The sequence below is a fragment of the Rhagoletis zephyria genome, unplaced genomic scaffold, assembly GCF_001687245.7.
Source record: "Rhagoletis zephyria isolate East Lansing unplaced genomic scaffold, Rhagoletis_zephyria_1.1 Rzeph_scaffold_00834, whole genome shotgun sequence".
Taxonomy (NCBI): Eukaryota; Metazoa; Arthropoda; class Insecta; order Diptera; family Tephritidae; genus Rhagoletis; species Rhagoletis zephyria.
Window position 1 is genome coordinate 127,313 of NW_016157918.1, and position 21,775 is coordinate 149,087.

At 33.1% G+C, this 21,775-nt stretch overlaps 1 protein-coding gene across 3 annotated transcripts in view; it reads left to right on the top strand.

Annotated features, from left to right (window-relative positions):
* The window catches only part of LOC108361748 (ATP-binding cassette sub-family G member 4), a 47,737-nt gene extending 30,905 nt beyond the window's left edge, over positions 1–16,832 (top strand). For 2 of the 3 annotated variants that reach the window (XM_017614478.1, XM_017614477.1), the window contains 9 exons: positions 1,985–2,763; positions 10,076–10,193; positions 10,394–10,583; positions 12,192–12,337; positions 12,414–12,655; positions 14,794–15,077; positions 15,142–15,310; positions 15,649–15,905; positions 15,973–16,404. In XM_017614478.1, coding sequence (XP_017469967.1) covers positions 2,520–2,763; positions 10,076–10,193; positions 10,394–10,583; positions 12,192–12,337; positions 12,414–12,655; positions 14,794–15,077; positions 15,142–15,310; positions 15,649–15,905; positions 15,973–16,404 — 2,082 coding nt within the window. In that variant the 5' untranslated portion in view covers positions 1,985–2,519. Of the gene's footprint in view, positions 1–1,984; positions 2,764–10,075; positions 10,194–10,393; positions 10,584–12,191; positions 12,338–12,413; positions 12,656–14,793; positions 15,078–15,141; positions 15,311–15,648; positions 15,906–15,972 lie in introns of those variants that run through there. The other variant, XM_017614479.1, reaches the window with a different exon arrangement.
* The last annotated feature ends 4,943 nt before the right edge of the window (positions 16,833–21,775 follow it).

Genomic DNA, 21,775 nt, shown 5'->3' on the forward strand with positions numbered 1-21,775 from the left:
TTGCTTGCAATAGTATTAAATATGTAGTCGTGTACGTTGATTACACTTTGCGTGTTGACTTACACATAAAAGTCAAGATAATTGCTTTAATCAAATTTATTGATATGATGAAAAACACATGCATTTTTACATAAGTATGAATCTATGCATTAGTTCTAATACTGCTTGCAGTTCAACGAACTACTTACTTATTGCTTTTTTAAATATATTTCGCATTTCCTCTCAGCTGCAGCAACTACGCAATTTAAATCTAATTCTATTGCATTTTGATTGATACTTAATTGTTGTTGAGCGCTTACAATTGCAATTTAAATACATACAGTATGTAGTACATAATTTGATTCATCGATCTAGAAATTTCATGTTACGTATACGACGCGTAGCACACGCGAGGCGCTCAATAGTAAAGGCTTAGGCAAAGTAAAAATTACAATGGATGCACTTTTTTCCAGTTAACTTAAGCAAATGGGCCCCACTACTTTTCATAAAATGAAAATCATACTCATGGAGAAAGGCTGTCACCTGTTTGAACTCGAATAAAGGGCATTATTTATTTGAAATTTGTATTAAAATATGGATGTCGGAGGTTTACAAAGGTTGTTGTTTGAAAATATTTTGAAAAGTGTTGCCACCTAATTGCTAAGTCGAATTTAAGTTAATGATATGAAATCCTAAATTATGGATGTCAAACGAAAGTTAAGAAACTTTGCGTTTAAACATTGAGAATATTATTGCGGTGTTTTATAAGGTTTGCCATCTGTTTAAAAATTTAATGCAGTTAATTGAAATGAATTCTATACTACATGAAAAATCCAATTCAAATTAAATTAATGGAACAAGGTAATTGGAAAATGTATCGCAATACGGGTGGTTAAAAATTTAAAATTTGAATGAATTATTACAATATGGTCATCAATGGACTTTATTGCCATTGACCTTATGTGCCCCAGCGTAATTTCAGAAAATTTTTAGTTTTAGAAAAAAGTTTTAACTGTGTACATTTAAGTAATTTTATCAACTTTAATAAAATAAAAAATATGGGATGAAAATTGAGACCTCAGACTGATTTGTCCACGATCACATTTATTTACCCCACTGTGTAGCGCAGGATGGAAAAAGTCATGGTGACAGTTAATAAAACAAACCATTTGGGCTTAGGTTTAGGTTTTTGCCACTCATCAATAATTGCAGCCGAGGTTAAAGACTTATTAAAAATAGTTTTTAAAGATTGGACAAGAAGGACAATTTTTAATTAGTAGCGCAGATGGCCCGTCCACGTCAGTATGAGAAGAAGGCTTAAGTCCTGCTATCCCCTTGACGATATCTTCTGAAGAAAGAGATCAGTAACCAAAATTTAAATACGAATCAAAAATGTTGGAGAAGTTTGGTAAGGCATTGTTATCGTCTAATACAAAGTTCGATCTAAAGAAGCCTTCAGCAAATTCGCCGTCCAAAAAAAAAACTGAAGTGGAAATATTCAAAGACGATCTTTTTTTTGGATTCAACTCTGCAGTCCGGGTGTAGTTTCGTAGAGGGGTTTGTCTAAGCAATTTAATTTTCTTAAGTTTTGTTGATATTTAACAGAAAAGTTGTTACTTAGATTTTTAAGCTTTTTTAATTATTTAGTGTACCAAGGTATCTCATACGAAAGCTTTTTCTTAATAGTCCATTTTGCAGACAGAACTCATAAATTCTTGATATAAAAGTTGAGCAGCATTTCGCAATATCCAAATCCGAAGGATTCCAGTTAATACCAAGCAATAAATCTTTCAATTCGATTACAGTAAATTAGTATACTCGTAATGATGACTTTTATGATTGCAATTAAAGCAAACCTGATCGTATATAATTTAAGAATTTTAATTTAAAAAATCTTAATTAAAATATAATCGCAATCTTAAGTGGCCAGCCCTGATTTAAACTAACTAAATTCCACAAAATGTGCATCCAGTGTTAAATAATAAAATTTATCTTTTTCTTGCAGCATATGTATGTTGTACATATAAACACTTTGGCAATAAGGCAGGCAGGCCCCTCAGAAGCATACTCAGCACGTTGCCGCAATTGTCGGCGCAACATTAGCGTTGACGCAAATTATGACAAAGCATTGAACGTCATTGTCGGCAGCAATCAATAAGCAACAACAGCAAAAGCAACTAACCATAAAAAAGTGCATGCATACAACCAACCATATGTATGTATGTATGTATGTAGTTGCATATGAGTTCGTAAATAGTATTTCGCAAAGTATCGAAAATCAAGCGCAATAGGATTACAGCAACAACACTACCTACCAGCTAGCTTAGAAGAAGTCGCGTATTAAAGTGCAATCATTACAGTGCAACAATAAAAAACACTACGACAACAATAACAATATTAGCCCCAAAAAAGCTGCCGCAAACAGTGTATCAGCCAGCACCTTAGGCGTTCGTGGTCAGTTCTGGTAGTCACTACAACCTTAAATCACAGCCAGCCAGCCAGCCAGCATCAGTGGCGGCAGCAGCCATATAGACATTAAGATGGATTCGACAACCGATACGGGCTGCAGTGATTCCTACAACAGTTATGGCAAATCACACTCCAGCGGCACCTCGCTCAACTACAGCAGCGACATAAATGCAATTTGTGCTGATTTGGGTGATCATAATGGTTGCGTTGGTGATAATATCTCATGCAGTGGCCTAAAGTACTTGCCAACTTGGCCTGCGATTAATTTGGAATTTCGCAATTTAACTTACGAAGTACATGATTTGCACGCGAAGGGTGAGTGTGAAAAATTTTTAAGTGCAACATAGATTTATGAATGACTATTTATGTGTTTGTAGGTAGATATGTACACTAGGCGACAAATGAAAGTGTGCACCTTGTTCTAATATAATATTCATAGTTATTTTCATGAACAATATTTTGCATACATTTTTTATGAAAATATAGCTCATTCTATATTCTAAACCAGACATATAAATCAAATTTTGACACTTTATATAAAGCTCATCGAAATTCTAAAAATTTTCTTTAAAATTCAAAATTTTTATTCAGAATTTCTATAAAATTTTCTAGTATGCTGTTTTGTAGCCCATTCAATTTTAGTAAAACAAAGTGCAATTTTCAAGGCGCTAAAAATTACCGTTGTGTGTTTTTTTTGGTGGGTGGTGCGCATTTTCGTCCATATCAGGAATGATATCTGGCCAAAACTATTTTTATATGGAAGAAAATGCGCATGAATATAGTTTATATTATAGAATAAACTGTATTTTCGTAAATAATTAAGGCAACAAATTTTTCATGAAAATAATAGTGAATATTAAATTAGAAAAAGGTGTAAACTTTCATTTGTCGCCTAGTGTACATATGTAAAATTTTGGTCGAAAACTAGCAGCCAATTTTTATTATGCAATTCATATTGATTTTTGAAGAAATTCTTAAGCTTGTTATAACAACAGCGCGACCTCTCAGGAAGGGAACTTGCCACGCTAGTTAACTTTTCATAGCCAGTTTTAGAGGTGGAAATTTGTAATCGAGTTCGGAGATGTTTGCCTTAAATATGTGTGAATGTCATCAGATCCGTATAACTCGTTTTATTATTAAAAATAAGAGGTCAAATTTAAAGGCTTGGTCTGTAGCTTGTGCAGTATGGTTTTAGTTTTTTGAAAAAGGTTACCACCTGTTAGACAATTAAATTCAAATAATTCAAGTTATTTAAAAAGTTAAATTAATTATTACATAGGGGTATCAGTCGAAATGGGTTTGAAAATTTCTTATATTTTGGCTATATTTTGAGGCGTTGCCACCTGTTTAAAAAGTCAAATTCATCTTAATTCATTAGTTAATTGATATACATACATATGTATAACAGTGGCAACGAAATAGGTTTAAGAAGGCTTTAGCAAATAATTTTTAAGAGGTTTGCCTCCTCGAATTGAAATAAATTATACAAAATTTATCAACATAAAATATTAAAATGTTAGCTCCAAACGAATGTGTTTTAAGAAATCTTTAGTTTAGATATTTAAAATATTTTGAAGTGTTTGAGGGGGATGGCTACCTGTTTAAAAAGTTTAATTCAAATTTCATAATAATTAAAATAAATTATTGAAGTGAAACTTCTTAATCGAGAGATAAATGCAAAACACCATATAGATAAAGACAAAGACAAACATAAAAATACAGACAAAGATTAACAGAGCAATTCTGGCAACTGTATTTCAAATCATAGCCTTTCGAAAGTCAAAAGTCTTTCGTAAGACACTTGTCTAATCTGGCAACTATCTTAAAAGCTCTCAGTGTTATTCTGTTTGTCTTTTAGCAATAAGTTTTCTAAAAATATAATCAAATAAACAAAATTTCTTTTTAAAATAATAAAAACCTGAAATTAAAGGAAAATTAAATTTAAAAAAGAAAAAAATTAATTTAAAGGAAAAACAAACAAAATAAGTTTTTTAAAATTAAACGAAATTAAAAAGTATATATTTTTCTTTTTAAAACAATCAAATATAAAATTTAAGAAAATTAAGTTTTAAGAAATACAAAAATCAGTTCCTAAAAGTTATGACATTGAAAAATATTTTAATTTTTAAAACATTTAAATCTTTAAATTAACAGAAAATTAACGAAAAAAATTTTAATAAATTTCTAAAAATTAAATTAAATTTAAAAAATTATTTTTAAAACAACAAAATCCAAAAATTAAAATAAAATTTTATTAAGAAAGAAAACAAATTTTATTGAAAAATTAAAAAATACATAAAACAGGTTTTTAAAAATTAAATTAAATTAAATTAAAAGACTTTCATTTTTTTTTTTAGTACAATGTATTAAGTTAATCTAAAATACATCTTCATTTTGAACATGCTCAAGTGATTTCTGTCTAAAGAGCTTTTCACCACTCATTTTGGCAAGAGTTTTTTTTTAAGATAGGATCCCACTATCGGCGCAAGTAGCATAATATGTACCGATTTTTATAGGGCTTGATTAGTGTATATTCAAAAAAATGTGTACAAATACTTTTTCAGTGGTCCCATTATCAGCGCATTTTGTGACAAACTTTTTCGGTGTAAATCGGCCAAATTAAATATGCGACGATAATTTATATATTTAAATATATTAATATAATAATATAATATTAAATTATAATATGCGATTATAATCGGTACAACATGATCACATTATCGCGCTTGATTAATTATAAAAATCAACATATTGTCGACTTTGGTTGCCGCATGAGCGCCCGATAAAGTCGCCGCATTTTTTACAATTTCATTGTTCTACAATGAGCAAAAGAGTGTGGGGTTGCTTAAAGTCCGCACAATTTCGGCTCAGATTGTCGCATTTCGAAAAATTGTGTTTGTTCACACTTTCGGTACATGAAATGCGAAATCGTCTTCTTTTTTAGAGGTCAAAAGGAAGACGTAGAAAAAACGATGATGAAGCGGGAGATGAAGTTGAATATAGTTTCAGATGAATACAACGATGAAGATAAAGATTGAGGATGAGCTTAAGCTGAAGAGGAAGAGGAGGATCTGTATGAAGATGAAAATTCGTTTTAAGGTTAACGTTAAGATGAAGTATGAGATGAGGATTAAAATTAAGATTAAAGTAAAGGCAAAGAAAAAAGCCAAAGACAAAGACAAATATAAAGACGAAGAGAATGACAAAAAACAAAAACAAGGATGAACACAAAGAGAAAATAGATATACAGATAAAAACAAAGACAAAGATTAAGAAACGGAGAGTCAAAGCTAAAGATAAAACTGAAGATAAGGATGTTTTATATCAGCACTTCCACTCCATATCAAATCACCGTAACTCAACTCACCTGATATCATCTTAAGACACCTCACTCCGTCTCAATTCACCTTAACTCACCTCACCTTAACTCACCATAACTCACCTCACCTCACCTCACCTTAGCACACCGCAACTCAACTCACCGTACCTCAACTCAACTCACCTCAACCAATAGTTAAGTTACACATCTTCCGCTAGTAGGGACTACACGCATTCAGTTGTTCTTCCTAGCCAGGCGCCTTTTTGGTTCTAGCCTTTCAACGTCTGTCTTATTTCGGACTCAGCAAACTTTCTGAAACTCGTTATTTCTCTTGCATTGCGGCGAATATGAAGGATTTGTAGCCCTTTCACCTAGTAATATTTACTTAATCACCACATTTGTTGAATCATTACAAAAAACCGATCTTCATAACTACATACATATGTACTATAGACCCTTCACCGCATTGGCATAACATGTCAGGCGCTTAAGTGTGCATCAGTTGCTTACGTATTAACATACGGTCATACATTATACATACTCCAGCAAAAGATTGCATATTATACCCAGCGCTCGTTTTATTCTAAATTTACCAAAGCCATTTCGCTTATGTATTAAAAAATATTGCGTGTCGCCTTTCGCTTAGATTACATTAGGTTAGGTCGTCGGTAGGCAGCCTAGGAAGAAAGTTTTGAGGCGATTCTACCGCATCGCCCTCCAGACAATCGCGCCAGTGAAGTTGATGTGTCATTTTTATTCTTTAATCAATTTAGAATACACCATCAGCAAGTTCCGGGCCCTGATTTTCGCTTGGCAATTCTTTATTGACGCCGGCACACTTGGGAAGCTGATCTACTTATCGTTTCACGGCAACGACTTCGGCTTGAAAAACACTACCAAAGTTGGAGAGTCTAAACTTGCGTTAAATAAAGAAGTTCACAGCCCCCTCCCTGTAATCACCTCGCCCGCTAATTCATAACTTGAAGAGTTGTTTAGTTATGTAACCAGGAATGAAATCGAAACTTTCAAAATTTTAATGTTTACAATCACTGATCTTATTAGGCATTTGCCTCTGCTCAGGGTGATTGTAGGTCGTGCAGTGGCAGTTTTGCCTACAATATTCAGCATTACCTAACTAATATGTCTCTGTAGAGAGTCGACGACGACGGAGACCTCCGTTATTGCCTTTTACTGATACCAATATTTTATCCTGAAGGAAGTTTCTGATAAACAAAATGACAATGTCTATGAACAATACCAATTAATATATAAGGTTTCAAAGTAGTCATCATCAAGGCTTCGCTATGTTTTGATGCGAAACAGCAGGTTATTTTAAACTCATCGTACCTTATATGAGATAGACGGCTGGATATTTTATCAGAGCCCTGCTCTAGCGCTGGAATCCTAGACGCTGCAGTAGTAGCAAACACTCCGGCATTTTTATCTGTCGAATATTGTCGCTTTTTTACAACTACGACAATGATCCGACGGGTGGATCCCTAGTCTTATGATGTGTCAACCAATTAGGCAGTGGACCGTATTAATTCGGATAAAGAAAGACATTTCTTCCATGTACTGCGAGCTAGGTAGTCCTGATGATTTGACGATTTGACGGTATGTGGTTCCGGCCTTTTTACCTACCCTACACTTTTTCGGACCCTAATGATCTACCAATGCACTGGTCATAACCAAAGTAAATGACTCAGTAGTTATAACGGTTGCAAACTAACCGCTGTAGTAGTTACGACTACTTACTACAAATTGTTGGTAATTACATGCACCTCAGGCACCTTTCACATTGCACATTCTAACATTTGTCTGATTGTGTAGGCGTTACTTTGACTGACGTTGCATGAGTAATGACAGCACTGCGAAAAACCAAAGTACAAATCTGTATGCGTACATACATATGTATGTATATCAGCATTTTTTTCATTTTTACTTAATGCTGAATGGCATAAACAAATCGGACTTCAAATTCAAGCTGACTAATAACTGACAATTGTGCTGTATTTATCAGTAATTGTGTGAAATTGCAGGTTCCTTAAAGATCAAATCGACTCGAAAGTGTTATGAAGTACCTCACACTAGAAATCTAAAGGAAAATGAAAAGTACTTTGACTACAGAAAATAAGTAGATATTCTAGAACACAAATTAACATTGAGCTGAGATCATCCAGTGACGACAGCCAATAAATAATGCATTGTATTTTACTTTGCAATGTTAATCGAAGTTGTTGAACTTTGGGTAATAACGGGTGTAGAAATTGCAATTCACAAACTACCCTGCAGGAAAATTTCATTAATCTGAAAGTAATTTATAAACTCTTAAAAATAGCTATTTTTCCCTTTTAAGTGGTTTTTTTCCAAATTTTCTATACGAAGTATACAAATAATGCATATTAGACGAGAGGGGGTTTCATCGCCTTTACAACGATGCCGATTTTTTAAAAATGGGTGAGTAATTTTTTTGTTTAAAATATTTTTTTTTATACAAAAAAAGGTATTTTTTTGCTTTAAAAGTGTTTTTTCTCAAATTTTTCTGTTCAAAGTATACAAATATGCATATCGCAAGAAATGGGGTTCAATCACCTTTACAACGATATGAATCGTTTAAAAATCAGTTCAAAATTTTCTGAAATATTAAGTTTTTAATTTTTCGAAGATCTGACTTTTGACCCGTTGTAGCACCTGTAATATAAGTTTCCACAAAAAAATTATACACCATATAAATAAGAGCAAAAGGCGGACCACGTCCGTATTTTTACTTTTTTTTACTTTTTACATGCAATAATTAAAAATAATTTTTTACCAGAGATCCAATTTCGAACTTCGAAGGCCCATATCTCGATTTCGGAGGCTAACTTCGAAAAACCGAGAAATTATTTTTTTACTTATGACTCAATATCTTAAAAAAAGTTGGTTTGGTCCAAAAAAATTTTGTGTGTCTTTAGACCTGAAAAATCCTCTATAGACCAGGTATTCACAATACGCCAAATCATGGAAAAGACCCGCGAGAAAACAATCGACTCCAAAGCCCCTTTCGACAGCACTAAAAGGAGTTGCCTATACGCCACGATGGTGGAATTTGGCATCCCCACGAAACTGGTATGGCTGTATAAATTGAAATTGAGCAAAACCACCTCTCCGAGCCGTTAGCCACCAACCGATGTTTCAGACAGGGCGACTCCCTTTCGTGTGATTTCTTTAATCTGATGTTGGATAAGAGCTGCATAACTGAACCGCTAAAGAACAACGCGATTGGGCCTGGTGGTCAACGAGGACAAGACGAAGTGTCTACTGTTGAGACGGCTCTTGCAGTATTCGAGATACCGATTTTGCCTTTACGCATTGGCGACGGCGAGTACCGCAAACGATGGAACGATGAGCTGCTGAGCTTTACAACGACATAGACATAGTGCAGCGAATTAAAATACAGCAGCCCCGCTAGCTTGGCCATGTCTTTCGAATGGGCACCGACGCTCCAGCTCTGAAAGTATTCAACCCAGGAATCCGCTGGTGGTATCAGAGCCCCCACTGCGATGGAAAGGCCACGAGGAGAAGGACTTGACTTGACTTAGCATTTCCAATTGGCGTCAGTTGGCACACAAGAGAAACGACTGGCGTGCTATTTTGTACACAGCAAGTTTCTGTTTAGATCACTCAATACACATTCATCGATTTGAATAACTCGAGACATTGCGAGAACTCAATAAGCTTGGAATATGAAAAATTGCGATAACTCAATTTGTGATGACTGGATATATGTACATATGTATTTCGATTCTTATCAATGAATATTCTTATTCTTTCATTTCTTATCTTTTCATTTTGGCCTTTATCTTGAATGTTTCCTTCACTTCATCTTCATCGCTTTTATCATTTCTTTCTTTATCTTCAAATTTATCCTTTTACAAAGTTTCATTTCAAAGGTGAAGTAAAACAAAATGCGAAAACCACTCAAATTGATTAGGTTGCCACAACAACAACTACGCACAAATACGGCATTTTTATCAATGATTTTGGCAGTAATTTTCAACCAGTTTTGATTCCATTAAAACTCTCCTCATTTACCTTTTAACGACCCCAAACGTACTAATATATGTATAGATTCTACCACGTGTACACGGAGTTAATTACACCATACTTGTAACTATCCGCCTTATGATTACGTGTTTTACGATTTGTTGTACTTGTAATTATACAGCACAACTGCATTATAATCAACTAATTTAAATAAATTATTTTTCGTAATTTCATGTTCACCTCGATTGGCTTTGCAAATAAAAACAAAAACAACAACAAAAGGTCACAAACAGTTGTTACGCAGCATCAATGGACAATTTCGAGCGCACGAGCTAACCGCTATTATGGGACCGTCAGGAGCGGGCAAAACTACATTATTGAATCTACTTGCCGGCTATGGGTATGTATTTGATTAATAAGCGCTACTGACTTTTAATTATATAGTTTATTTACACACCACCCACAAAAAGTGACTAACAAAAGCATTTGCATTTATTTATTTTTCGAATTTGTATGCTGAATATGTTTATAATAATTTTTACATACATACGTACTTATATGCATTTTTAAATATTTATGTGTGTATATTTCTATTGACAGCGCAAAGAAAACATCAGGCGAAATTATGGTTAACAATAGTCCGCGTAACATGAAAGTTTTCCGCAAAATGTCACGCTACATCATGCAAAACGATGTGCTGGATCCGCATTTTACGGTGCTGGAAGCGATGTTGTTGGCCGCCAATTTGAAATTAGGCAACGAACTGAATGGCGCACAAAAATTAGAAGTGGTGAGTTGAAAATGATGATGACTTCCTAAATGAAATTAACGGGGCAATACTGCAATTGGAAGCTCTTTTCTTTTTGCGGAAGACTAATTGAAAGATCTACTAACGGGAAGGTCTTAGCGTTTTTCTGTTTTCGTTTTAAAAAGCAGTTTTTTTTTTCATTAAATGAAATAAAAAAGTTAATTTTTTTAATAAAACTGAAACTTAACAGGAAGTTAATTTCAAAAATATATATATATTAATAAAAAAAGAAAAAATTAATAAAGAAAGTTTAAAAAAAAAAATACATAAAAACAACAATTATTTTTTAAACAAAATCTCAAAACTAAACGAAAATTTAATTAGGAGGAGAAATTTTATTTGAAAAAGGAAAAATGTTCCTAAAAATTAAATGAAATTACAGAAATTGTTTCTTAAAAAAAAAATTAAGTAACAATTAAAAGCAAATTAAATTATTAAAAAAAGGTTAAATTCAGTAAAAAAATTATTCGTCTAAAAAAATATAATCCAAAAATTAGATGAAAATTAAATTGAAAGAAAAAACTGAATTAATAAAAGAAACTAAATACATAAGTTACTGAAAACTGTACTAAACTAACAAAAAATATTATTTTGCAACACAAAATTCTAAAAATTTAAAGAAAAATTTAATTGAAAAAGAAAAAATTAAATTAATCTCTTAATCTTATCTAAAAACTAAGTTATATTAAAAATTTATTTTTCTTTTCAAAACAATAAAATTCAAAAAGAAATTTACAAAAAACTTAAATTGAAAACATAAAAATAAAAAATTTCATTAAAAATTTACATAATTTGCATGAAGTAAATTTTTAAAAACGAAATTTAAGAAGCATCCGTTTTTCTAAACAATTAAAGAAAACTAAGTTAAAAAAGTAGGAAAAGTAAATTTAAAAAGAAAAAATTAAATAAGTTCCTGAAAATTTCACGTAGCAAAAAAAGTATTTCTTTAATAAAATCTGAAAATTAAATAAGAAATAAGAAACAAAAAAGAAACAGGTTCATAAAAATTAAATGAAACTAATAAATATTTTTCAAAAAATTAAATCTAAAAATTAAGAGAAATTAAATTAGATACAGAAAACTATGCTCCACTAAAAGAGAAAAATTATTAAAATCAGTTTCTAAAACAGTTTTGAAACAATAAAAATTAAAAATTAAAAAAAATATTATTAAAAAATAAAAAAATTTAAATTAAAAAGGCAAAATAAGTTTCTAAAAATTAAACGAAGTTAACAAATATATATATTTCCTTTTAAAACAATAAAAATTGAATATTTAAAAATTAAATAGAAAAAGGGGGAAAAATTATATGAAATAAAACTTTCTCCCCTCGAAAAATCGAACGTCATATCTCCCGCCAGTGCTTTTCCCACTCGTTCATTGCGACTGTTAGAGCAGCATTAGGAACATACTCAAGTGCTTTCTGTCCAAAAAGCTTTTCAACATGAAATTGGGCAAGAGAGCTTTGTTTTTAAGGCAAATAATTGCCAAAATAAGCAAATATTTCAAACTATCTTCATTACTGTCTTTAAGTTGTCTTACAAAAAGCTTGCAGAATTGCTCTGTAATACCTATGTATATAACTTTCAGATCGATGAGATCCTTAGAATGTTGGGATTGAAAAAAGCACAAAATACAATAACATTACGGCTATCAGGTGGCGAAAAGAAACGTTTATGCATAGCCCTGGAATTGGTTAATAATCCACCAGTGATATTTCTGGATGAGCCAACTACGTAAGTTATTTTGAATATTTAACAGTTTTCCTTTATTTTATTGCAATTTCTAAATCTTCTATTTGCTTCCTCACAGTGGTCTCGACGACATATCCAGTTCTCAGTGCATTTCACTGCTTCGCGGCATTGCGCATCGCACTGGAGCTACCGTTATTTGTTCCATTCACACGCCGTCTGCCAAAGTGTTCAACATGTTCGATAAGGTTTATATATTAGCTGAGGGCCAGTGCATCTATCAGGGCGCAGGCGCAAATATTGTGCCCTATTTGAAGCAAATTGGACTGACGTGTCCGCGTACTTACAATCCTGCCGACTTTAGTGAGTGTCAAATTTAACGGCTATAATTTTTTTCTCTAATCTGATTGATTTAATAAAGTTTTTTTTGTTTTATTTATTATTTTAATTAATTAATTTTACTTCATCACATTTAATTTTGTTTCTGGATACTAAAACACTGCTCCTGGTTGGGAACCGTCTCTCATCCAGGGGCAACTTTTCTCAACAATTTAGGATGGTATTTCATAGATAGATTTTAAAAAAGAAGTGTCGACCTCGACTTAGTTTTCTATTGTGTCCCCTACTCTTCACAACTCTTCTTCTAAAGTTAAATCCCTCAGAAACTGCAGCAGGTCTTTCAGGGTAGAGAGTGTGGATGTACACATGAAAGAGCTCAGACTTTTTTCGTGTCTACTGCAAACGTCCTCACACTCAATTATAGTATGTATATAATGATGTCTCACAGTTCAAGCCGCAGAACCGACAATATCTTCTAAGGATATCTTTTAGTACTTCAAGATTCTCTTTTGGGTGTCTTTTTAGACGATCGAATCTCCTCATATTATACCCTCCTACTAAACTTTTTGGCAGTCGCAGTTCTGCTGACCTATGCCAGTTGAGATCCCACAAGTCGTTCTTCTGCTTCCTGATCCTATTCTTAATAGTATTATTGGATAGTCTTTAGTGCTGCATGGGTATCACTTGGGTTTATGATCCTCTCATTGCGGTACCTTCTATGTAAATTTAGCTCCGCACCGCGGTTAGCTTCCGTTTGAAAAATACTCACATAATTCACCATAGGAGCGGACATCTTGGTTCTAGGTCCGAAGATTCCTGTCCCTATTATTTCTGAAGCTTTCGAGCCGTCCGTGTACCAATGCAGGATGGTAGCCTGCTCAAGTCTTTCGAAGCAAGCGAAGCTCCAGGTTGCTTTGTTGTATAACAATATTTTAAACCTTTTGTTTAAAATTATGGTTCTACCTATGGAATCCACAGAAGAGGAGATATAACCACTCCCTGCAGACAGCCCTTTTTAGTTTTTAGTTGAACCCTGATGCCACCAACTTCATTTTCTATATTTTTCTGCGAACTCTAGAGTTTGGCATTCATATTATCAACAGGCTTTTATATTATGTGGAAGAGGGCGTTGTATGTATTCAAAGACGCCTTGGATTTCGGTTGCCAGCTGATACACGTGATACCATGTCTAGGACCTACCCGCTCTGTGTGCAACTTGACAAGAATTTCCTTCAGAATGTTTTATCTGATTTTATTATATTCTCTCCCTGCAAAGGAACTTGAGCTTATGGTTCTGAAAGACTTTTCTAGCAAATAAAAAAATCTACCCCCCCTATTATTTATGTTCGCTAGGCTGCTTTTTCAGTGCTGCCTGGATGTCATCTACCTCTGGAGCCTTTTTGGGCAAAGGGGCAAAGTACACAATCCTATATGGACTCAAAAATTAAAATTATTATTTTTTTTTTCATTTAATAGCCAAAATTGGCACTACTAAAGTCGAGGATATTACATATATAGTTTGGTCCCGATTGGAGTCGGTTAAGACGTCTTTATAAGGTAATCTGAATTTTGACACCTGTGCGACACGCCATAACCAGCTTGAATCTGGGCCAAGATTTTTAAGTGATATCTTCGACTATAGTATCTATTTTGGGTATGAGATGAACAAAAAATTATTTTAATTTTTTGAGTCTTCATAAAGGAACCTGAACTTTAATCCATGTGCGACACGCCTTAACCGTCTAAAATCGGGACCAAAATTTATATGTGATATCTTCGGGTATAGAAGCATCGACGTAGGGGTTGAGCCTTNTAAATTATTTTAATTTTTTGAGTCTTCATAAAGGAACCTGAACTTTAATCCATGTGCGACACGCCTTAACCGTCTAAAATCGGGACCAAAATGTATATGTGATATCTTCGGGTATAGAAGCATCGACGTAGGGGTTGAGCCTTAGGAAATCTGATGTAAACATTTGCTTCCTACATTTGAGGACCACCCTAATGTACATACTGCAGTTCTTTTCGTATTGCTCACCAATTTTTACTGTGTAAACTTGTTTCTATGATACAAGATTAATTTAATTTCGTTTAGTTTACTTAAATTTAATTAAATCTAATTTAGTTTAATTTAATTTCATTGAATTTAATTTACTTCAAAGTTATCGAAGTTGCCTGCCACGAATATGGTAATCACTACCACGAACCAATGGTTTCCGCTGTGGATAATGGCAAGGTTTACCGCTGGACGCCACAACTGCAATACCGCCAATTAAAATCTGATACAACAAATAAATCGGATACAACGTCCGGTGCCTCATCCTTTGATGAGTTGGAACAATTCGAAGAGGAAATAAATCCGAAATTGCTAAAACAAAAGGCGTCCTGGTGGATGCAGTATCGGCTGCTGCTGATGCGAATGATGGCGCAGATGTGGCGTGATAAGGTGTGTTATTTGCAAAATTGTGAACGTAAATTTTTCTAAGTTACCCACATTCAATACTTTGCAGTCCTACATGAAGCTCAAATTCTATATGAACATTGTGCTGGCGCTGATTGTTGGCGGCATTTTCAAAGGCATCGGCGATGATGCATCCAAGGCTTTGTTTAACTTTGGCTTTTCATTCACGATAATTATTGCATATTTATACCTGCCGATGATGCCAGTATTATTACAGTGTATGTGGAGCGTATTTCAAATAGTAATAACGAAATATTGCACACTTACTCTTGAAAAAAAAAATTGTTTATCTTTACCGTAAAGTTTAGTTTTATCTAATCTTGCTTTGCTCTCTCTTCTACAGTTCCCACAGAAATGAAATTCCTCAAGCGCGAATACTTCAATCAGTGGTATCATCTGAGTTCCTACTATGCCGCTCTGATTTGTTCCAAGCTGCCTTTTATGTTCGTGCTGGCCGTCATCTACCTCATTATGGTGTATGTAATGTCCAGTCAGCCGTTGGAGCTTTCTCGTTTTTGCATGCTCTTCGTANTCCTTTTTTCTCTCTCTTCCACAGTTCCCACAGAAATGAAATTCCTCAAGCGCGAATACTTTAATCAGTGGTATCATCTCAGTTCCTACTATGCCGCTCTGATTTGTTCCAAGCTGCCTTTTATGTTCGTGTTGGCCGTCATCTACCTAATTATGGTGTATATAATGTCCAGTCAGCCGTTGGAGCTTTCTCGTTTTTGCATGCTCTTCGTAATAGCTTTTCTAACCGCCATGACTTCGGAGAGCTTAGGTTTACTGATCTCATCACGTCTCAGCTTGGTGGTATGTAATTTCCGAGCACAAATACTATTTACTTACCATGCAATTATTATTCTCTTTGCTCTCACAGAACGCCATGTTCATGGGGCCTGTAATTGCTGTGCCACTTATTCTACTCTCCTGCTATGGCATTGGTTATGGCAAGGCTGTCTACATACATCCATTAATGCGCTTCTTGATGCAACTTAGTTACCTGCGTCATGGCATGGAAGGTCTTGTGGCCGCTCTTTATGGTTATAATCGCGAGGATCTGCATTGTCCAGAAACGGAGATATTTTGTATGTTTAAGAAGTCGGAATTCTTGCTTATGATTCTTGGCTTTGAGAATCTTAACTATATGTTCTCAGTATGCTGTCTGGTAATATTTTATATTACTTTTACACTCGCCGCCTATCTTATGATACGTCATCGTCTCTCGCTGAGAACGACCAACAATGTGATCATCCAGTATGTGACCCAATTCTTGGTGAAACACTTGAACTTTGCCTCTTACAACTACTAGCTGTGCCTACGTATTTACATTTTTATTTTTTATCTGCGTAATGCTGTTCTAAAAATATTTATTTTACTAACAAAATGGTTGAAAGGATTGTTAGAAGGGAGTAGTGTTTAGAAATTTTCATTAGTATAGCATTTTAAGAAAATATTTTTGATAAAATACTACATACTACTTAAATAGGATAGTATATTTACTTACTCGTATTTTGCCATAAAACCAAATCTTCAACTCGTGATCAATTTGAATAAATTTTAAATACAAAAAACATAGATACATACGTACATATATATTCATACATAAGTTTGTACTACGTGTATATTATAATTAATTAAGTACTTTTAAGCGAATATACTTTGTATATGCCTAACCCGGTGGATTACAGTGATATTAGATTTAATTAAAAATGACTAATAAAAATTCAATTTTATATGTATTAGAAGACCAAGTTTGTGACTCTTATATCACTAAAACCCTATTACAACATTAGTTAGACCGATTCTGAAAAAAAAAATTAAATAAAAATTCCGTTGGGATTCTCAATATAACCTTCCGCCTTATATGAGCCGATTAAAACTTATTAATCTTCCTACATTTATCAGTCGCAGCGAAATGCTTGGTACAATTTGTATGGTTAGTTTACTGACAGGCTCAATTTAGTCACGTTAATTTTTTAGCCTTTTCCGATTTTCCGGAATGTCGTTATCACAATTCCGGGATCCCGGTATTAGTCCCGGGATTTAGAAATTCATTACTTTTCAACAACATAAATCGCAAAAATTTGCTTCTATATTGTTTTAGAAGCTCTCCTACCATAAAATAAATAAATGTCTATGATAAAACTCCAAGCATTTTGACAGATTCCTTGTGGTATGTAACCAATTCGATTTCTGTCGTAGAAACAACGGTAAATATTGGCTTATTTTATGGTCAAATTTGAGCTTTTAAAGTGCTCTAGCAACTTATGATTGGCAGAGTTGTAACTTTTATTTTCGGTATAAAAGTTCTATGGAGCAATTGAAATATCATCATGTGCAAACTTTATATAAATTACGACAAATATTGAGCATTTTAAGGTCTTGAAAAAATTAGTAAATTTTTTTAATATCAAAATACTCGATATCTGCTCGCATGATTTTTTTTTTTGTTTTCTTTAATCACAAATTCAGGAGTTTTCCTTTCGTTTGATATCTTCTAAGTACGTTTATTTGATTGAAATATATAGGCATAAATGATTTTCCATACAAAAGCACTTCGTCATCAATTTTGCAAACACCTGCATGCGCTGGAAGTAAGAGAAGGAGACAAAAAGTACATATGTGTGTGTACATAGGTATTTCGGATTTTGAGTAAAAGATGCAGGGCCGTCGAGAAAAAACTCGGGCCCGGGACTAAAAAATCACGGGCCTCTATATATAAATTGTATGAATTTAACGCTCACCTCCGCCTTGTGTGAAATGTTACACAAAAAAAAATTTGTCAATACTTCTTTAAGCCTATTTTCTAACCGAAGTTCATAAAACTTCTTGACAATTCCTATTGAATCAATGTAAGTACCAGGTTGACCGAGATTTTCCCGGAGTACATATACTTTTTAAAGTTTTCAAGATCTGGATAGCCTTAAAAAATATTTTGGAAAAAATTGGATTTCGATATCTCTTAAGTAAATTTCTTACTCCAAAATTTAGATGGCAACCCTATTCCGAAATATGCTGTGATGAATGGTACATACCTTGAGCGTATATGTACTGTGTTTACATAAAAAAATTCTGATTGAAATTAACAAAATAAAAATTTGTATTATATAGCAGCGTGGCAGTCCTGATGGAAAATATTTTCTGAACAAAATTCTCAACACAACCATTCATTTGATATCCATATTGCGATGTTCTAGATAACTTGTGTATAATCGAAAATAAGTGGCAACCTTACACTATTATTCTAAGGGATAACATTTTGAATATAGGGAAGTATTATTTAAGAACTTTCTCTTGATACCCATGAATAGTAATATTTGACTTTTTTTCTAAACAAAAAATTAAATAAGTATGTTAATCAAAATAGGTGGCAACCCTATTAAACATATTTTTGAATTAGGAATCTTTAAAATACCTTCCTTTTGATACCCATATTACGATGTTTTAATTAATTTGTAACTAATTTCGAATGGGTGGCAACCTTATACGAGTCCTCTCGGAGATAGTGCCAAAATCGTTATAGCCGTTTCCGAGAACCCTATGTATATATATATATATACAATAATTGCTCGTTTAATGTAATAAGATGTAAATATTCTGAAATTGGATGCAAAAATATTATTTGTTTGCGAAATATTTTAAAACTTACGTTTCTTACCCTCGTGTGTGACTTTCCACACGTAAGGCAGGCAGTTCCTTGCATTTTCTGTATAAATTCGCTTGTTGTTCTTTCAATGTATATCTGTACCTGTAAATGTATGTGCGGATATATATACAAATAGATAGAAATATTTGCACGGTTTTGATGAAACTATCAGGAATGTACTGCAATTCACTTCCGAGTGAATTTCAACAATACTCGCTTTGAATCCGGAGTTCGGAGTTTGTGTTTCACTTTCCGAATTTTAAAGGCAGGTTCTACAATCCAAAAGAAAGAGGAAATAAAACTAAAAAATATATAATAATTTATAAAAAATAATAAAAATTAAAAAATTAAAATATTATAAATAGCTACATCTTGTCAATATATGAGTGTCGTATAGTTATGATAAGCACTATCGACTATGCACACATACGCCTACATATATGTACATCGAATTTTCTATTGAGAAACACATGGGGCTGCCTCGTGTGTGAAAAGTTACACACAAGGGTAGACCACGTAAGTTTTTTTAAGGGGGGATGAAGGTTAAAAGTATATGGCCCAAATCGCCGAAAACGAAACCGAGGGGAAACATTTTTTTTCAGGTTTCGCAGATTCTTAATTATATCTGGGTCATACATATTCTGAGATATCAGACAATATAGATATTAACACGGATCTCTTTCTCTCAAACATGAAAATTCACTTAATCCTGAGACAACTTTAAATTAATGAAAGTTAAAATAGCACAACATGAAGCTAAAGGGTAGTTTATTTTTAAGGCCACCGCTTTTTTTGCGATATATTTGCATGCTTTGTATTATTTTGAAGTTAATAAAAAACTGCTCGACAAAAAAAAACAGCGATCAGCTGTCTGTATGAAAGTGAAGTATTTTTTTTATGTAATGTAACGGTCCAAAATATTAAAAAGTTTTTTGGTTTTTATTGGAATTATTTCAAGTCTTTTTCTATTATTATTATTTATTTAATCTTAAAAATTAATTTTAAGACTAAAGGGAGAAGGGACTGAGAGCTAGCTGCTATAAATATTTTTTGATTTCAAAATAAAAAAACAAGGGTATATTTTTTTCGGTATAGAACAATCCTAGGGGGTGAGAGCATATAAATTCCGACTTTACTTTTGCACATGCATTTTGGACCACCCTAATGTACATATGAATGCATAATACGCGAAAACTTTTTCGTCATATAAAATATGTACCGTTCGATCGATTTTACAAACTGAGCTATGAAATTAAAGGGCTTGTCCTGTGAATGTGCAATAACTTCTTATTTTTTTCAAAAAGAGTTGCCACCTGATAAAAAAATTAAATTCAAATTATTTTTAAGTTAAGTCAATTATTACACTATGACTATCGATTGAATTGGTTTTGAAAAGGCTTTATTTCCTAATTATATGCGGGAGGGTTGCCACCTGTTTCAAAAAGCAAGTGCGACTTAAATAAAGGCAGAAAATTTAAATGTACATATATCCTGATATGAATTTCAGACAAAAGAGGTTGAGGTTTGAAAATATTTTGCAGAGGGTGGCCATCTTGTTACAAAGTTAGATTCAATATAAGCAATAGGTTATAGATCAAGATCTTTGAAGAATGTTTATTTCCAAACTGAATTGTTGCCACCTAATTTTATAATTAAATTCAAAAGTTTAACGAGGTTTTGGTTTGAAAATAATTTGAACAGGATTGCCATCTATTTGAAAAGTTGAATTAAATTAAATTATGTAGATAAATATTGAATATTTGGCGTCAAACAAAGGGGTATTAAGAAATATTTTCTTTGAGCATTTATAATATTAAATAGGCTTCCCACCTGTGTAAAAAGGAAAACTGGAATTATTTAATAAGTCAATTATTAAATTATGGCTATAAACTGTCATGGGTTATAAATGCTTTTTCTGAACTTTTTTTAAGAGCGTTCCCATATGTTTTAGAAATTAAATTCAACTTGAATCAATTTAAATATGTCGAATAAGGTTTGACAAGGTTTTGGTTTTAAAATATTTCGAATGGAGTTGCCAGCTGTTTTAAATTTAGAATTTAATTAAAGCATGCAAAAGTTAAATTAAACATTAAAATACGACGTGAAACGAAGGTGGTAAGATATGCTTAGTTTGAACATTTAGAATATTAAAGAGGGTTGCCACCTATTTAAAAATGTAAACTCAAATTCATGCAAAATTCATAGATCAACATTTTTCCATATTTCTTAATATGCGGCAGATGCAACAAATTTCGTACGGGCTTTTTAGTTCTGCAAGAGAGTGTACATATGTATGTTTGTATAAAGAATAAATAAATATTTAAAAAAAAGGATAGTAATATGGGCAATTAAATTGGGAATTAAAGACAAGCGCCATAAGCCATATAAAATACATACATACATACATACGTCTGATTGAAAAAAAAAACCGGTTGAGCGACTAAAAATTGAGTTTCAATAACCGAGAATCAATATGAGCAAAGCGGCTCATAATTTTATTTGTTTACTTTTGTTTTGCATTCATAAAAACGTCAAGGACATCTTCTAGATATTTATTTATGAAACTTTCATATGTACTGTACATATTCGTATTGAAATGAACACTCTTATATACTAACTTTTTTCCATGCAAATATTGACAGGTAAGCAATTTAAAGTTTCCACTGTTTGCGCCCTTTTTGGCGGGATTCACTAGAGGTATTCCATAACAGACTTGCAATCAGCCTTTTTTTTAACTGTACCTAAAAATTGTATAGGCTTCGTAATTGGCTTATCAGAGACCCTTAACGACCCCGCTAATCTGGTTGGTGGCACTTAACGACAATCTACTATTACCCAAAATAGGAGGAGAGAAGGTAGTAGCATAAACAGATGATGTACTGGTGACATTGTCCAGTGGTCTATTTTGTCTCAATGGTTAACGTAGTCATAGCAAAGGCTCTGTTCAGACCACACTCGTGGTATGTATGACTTTTTTGTCATTCCGAGAAAAAAATGGAGCTGATGCTGTTTACAACAATTCAGTCTCACTTTC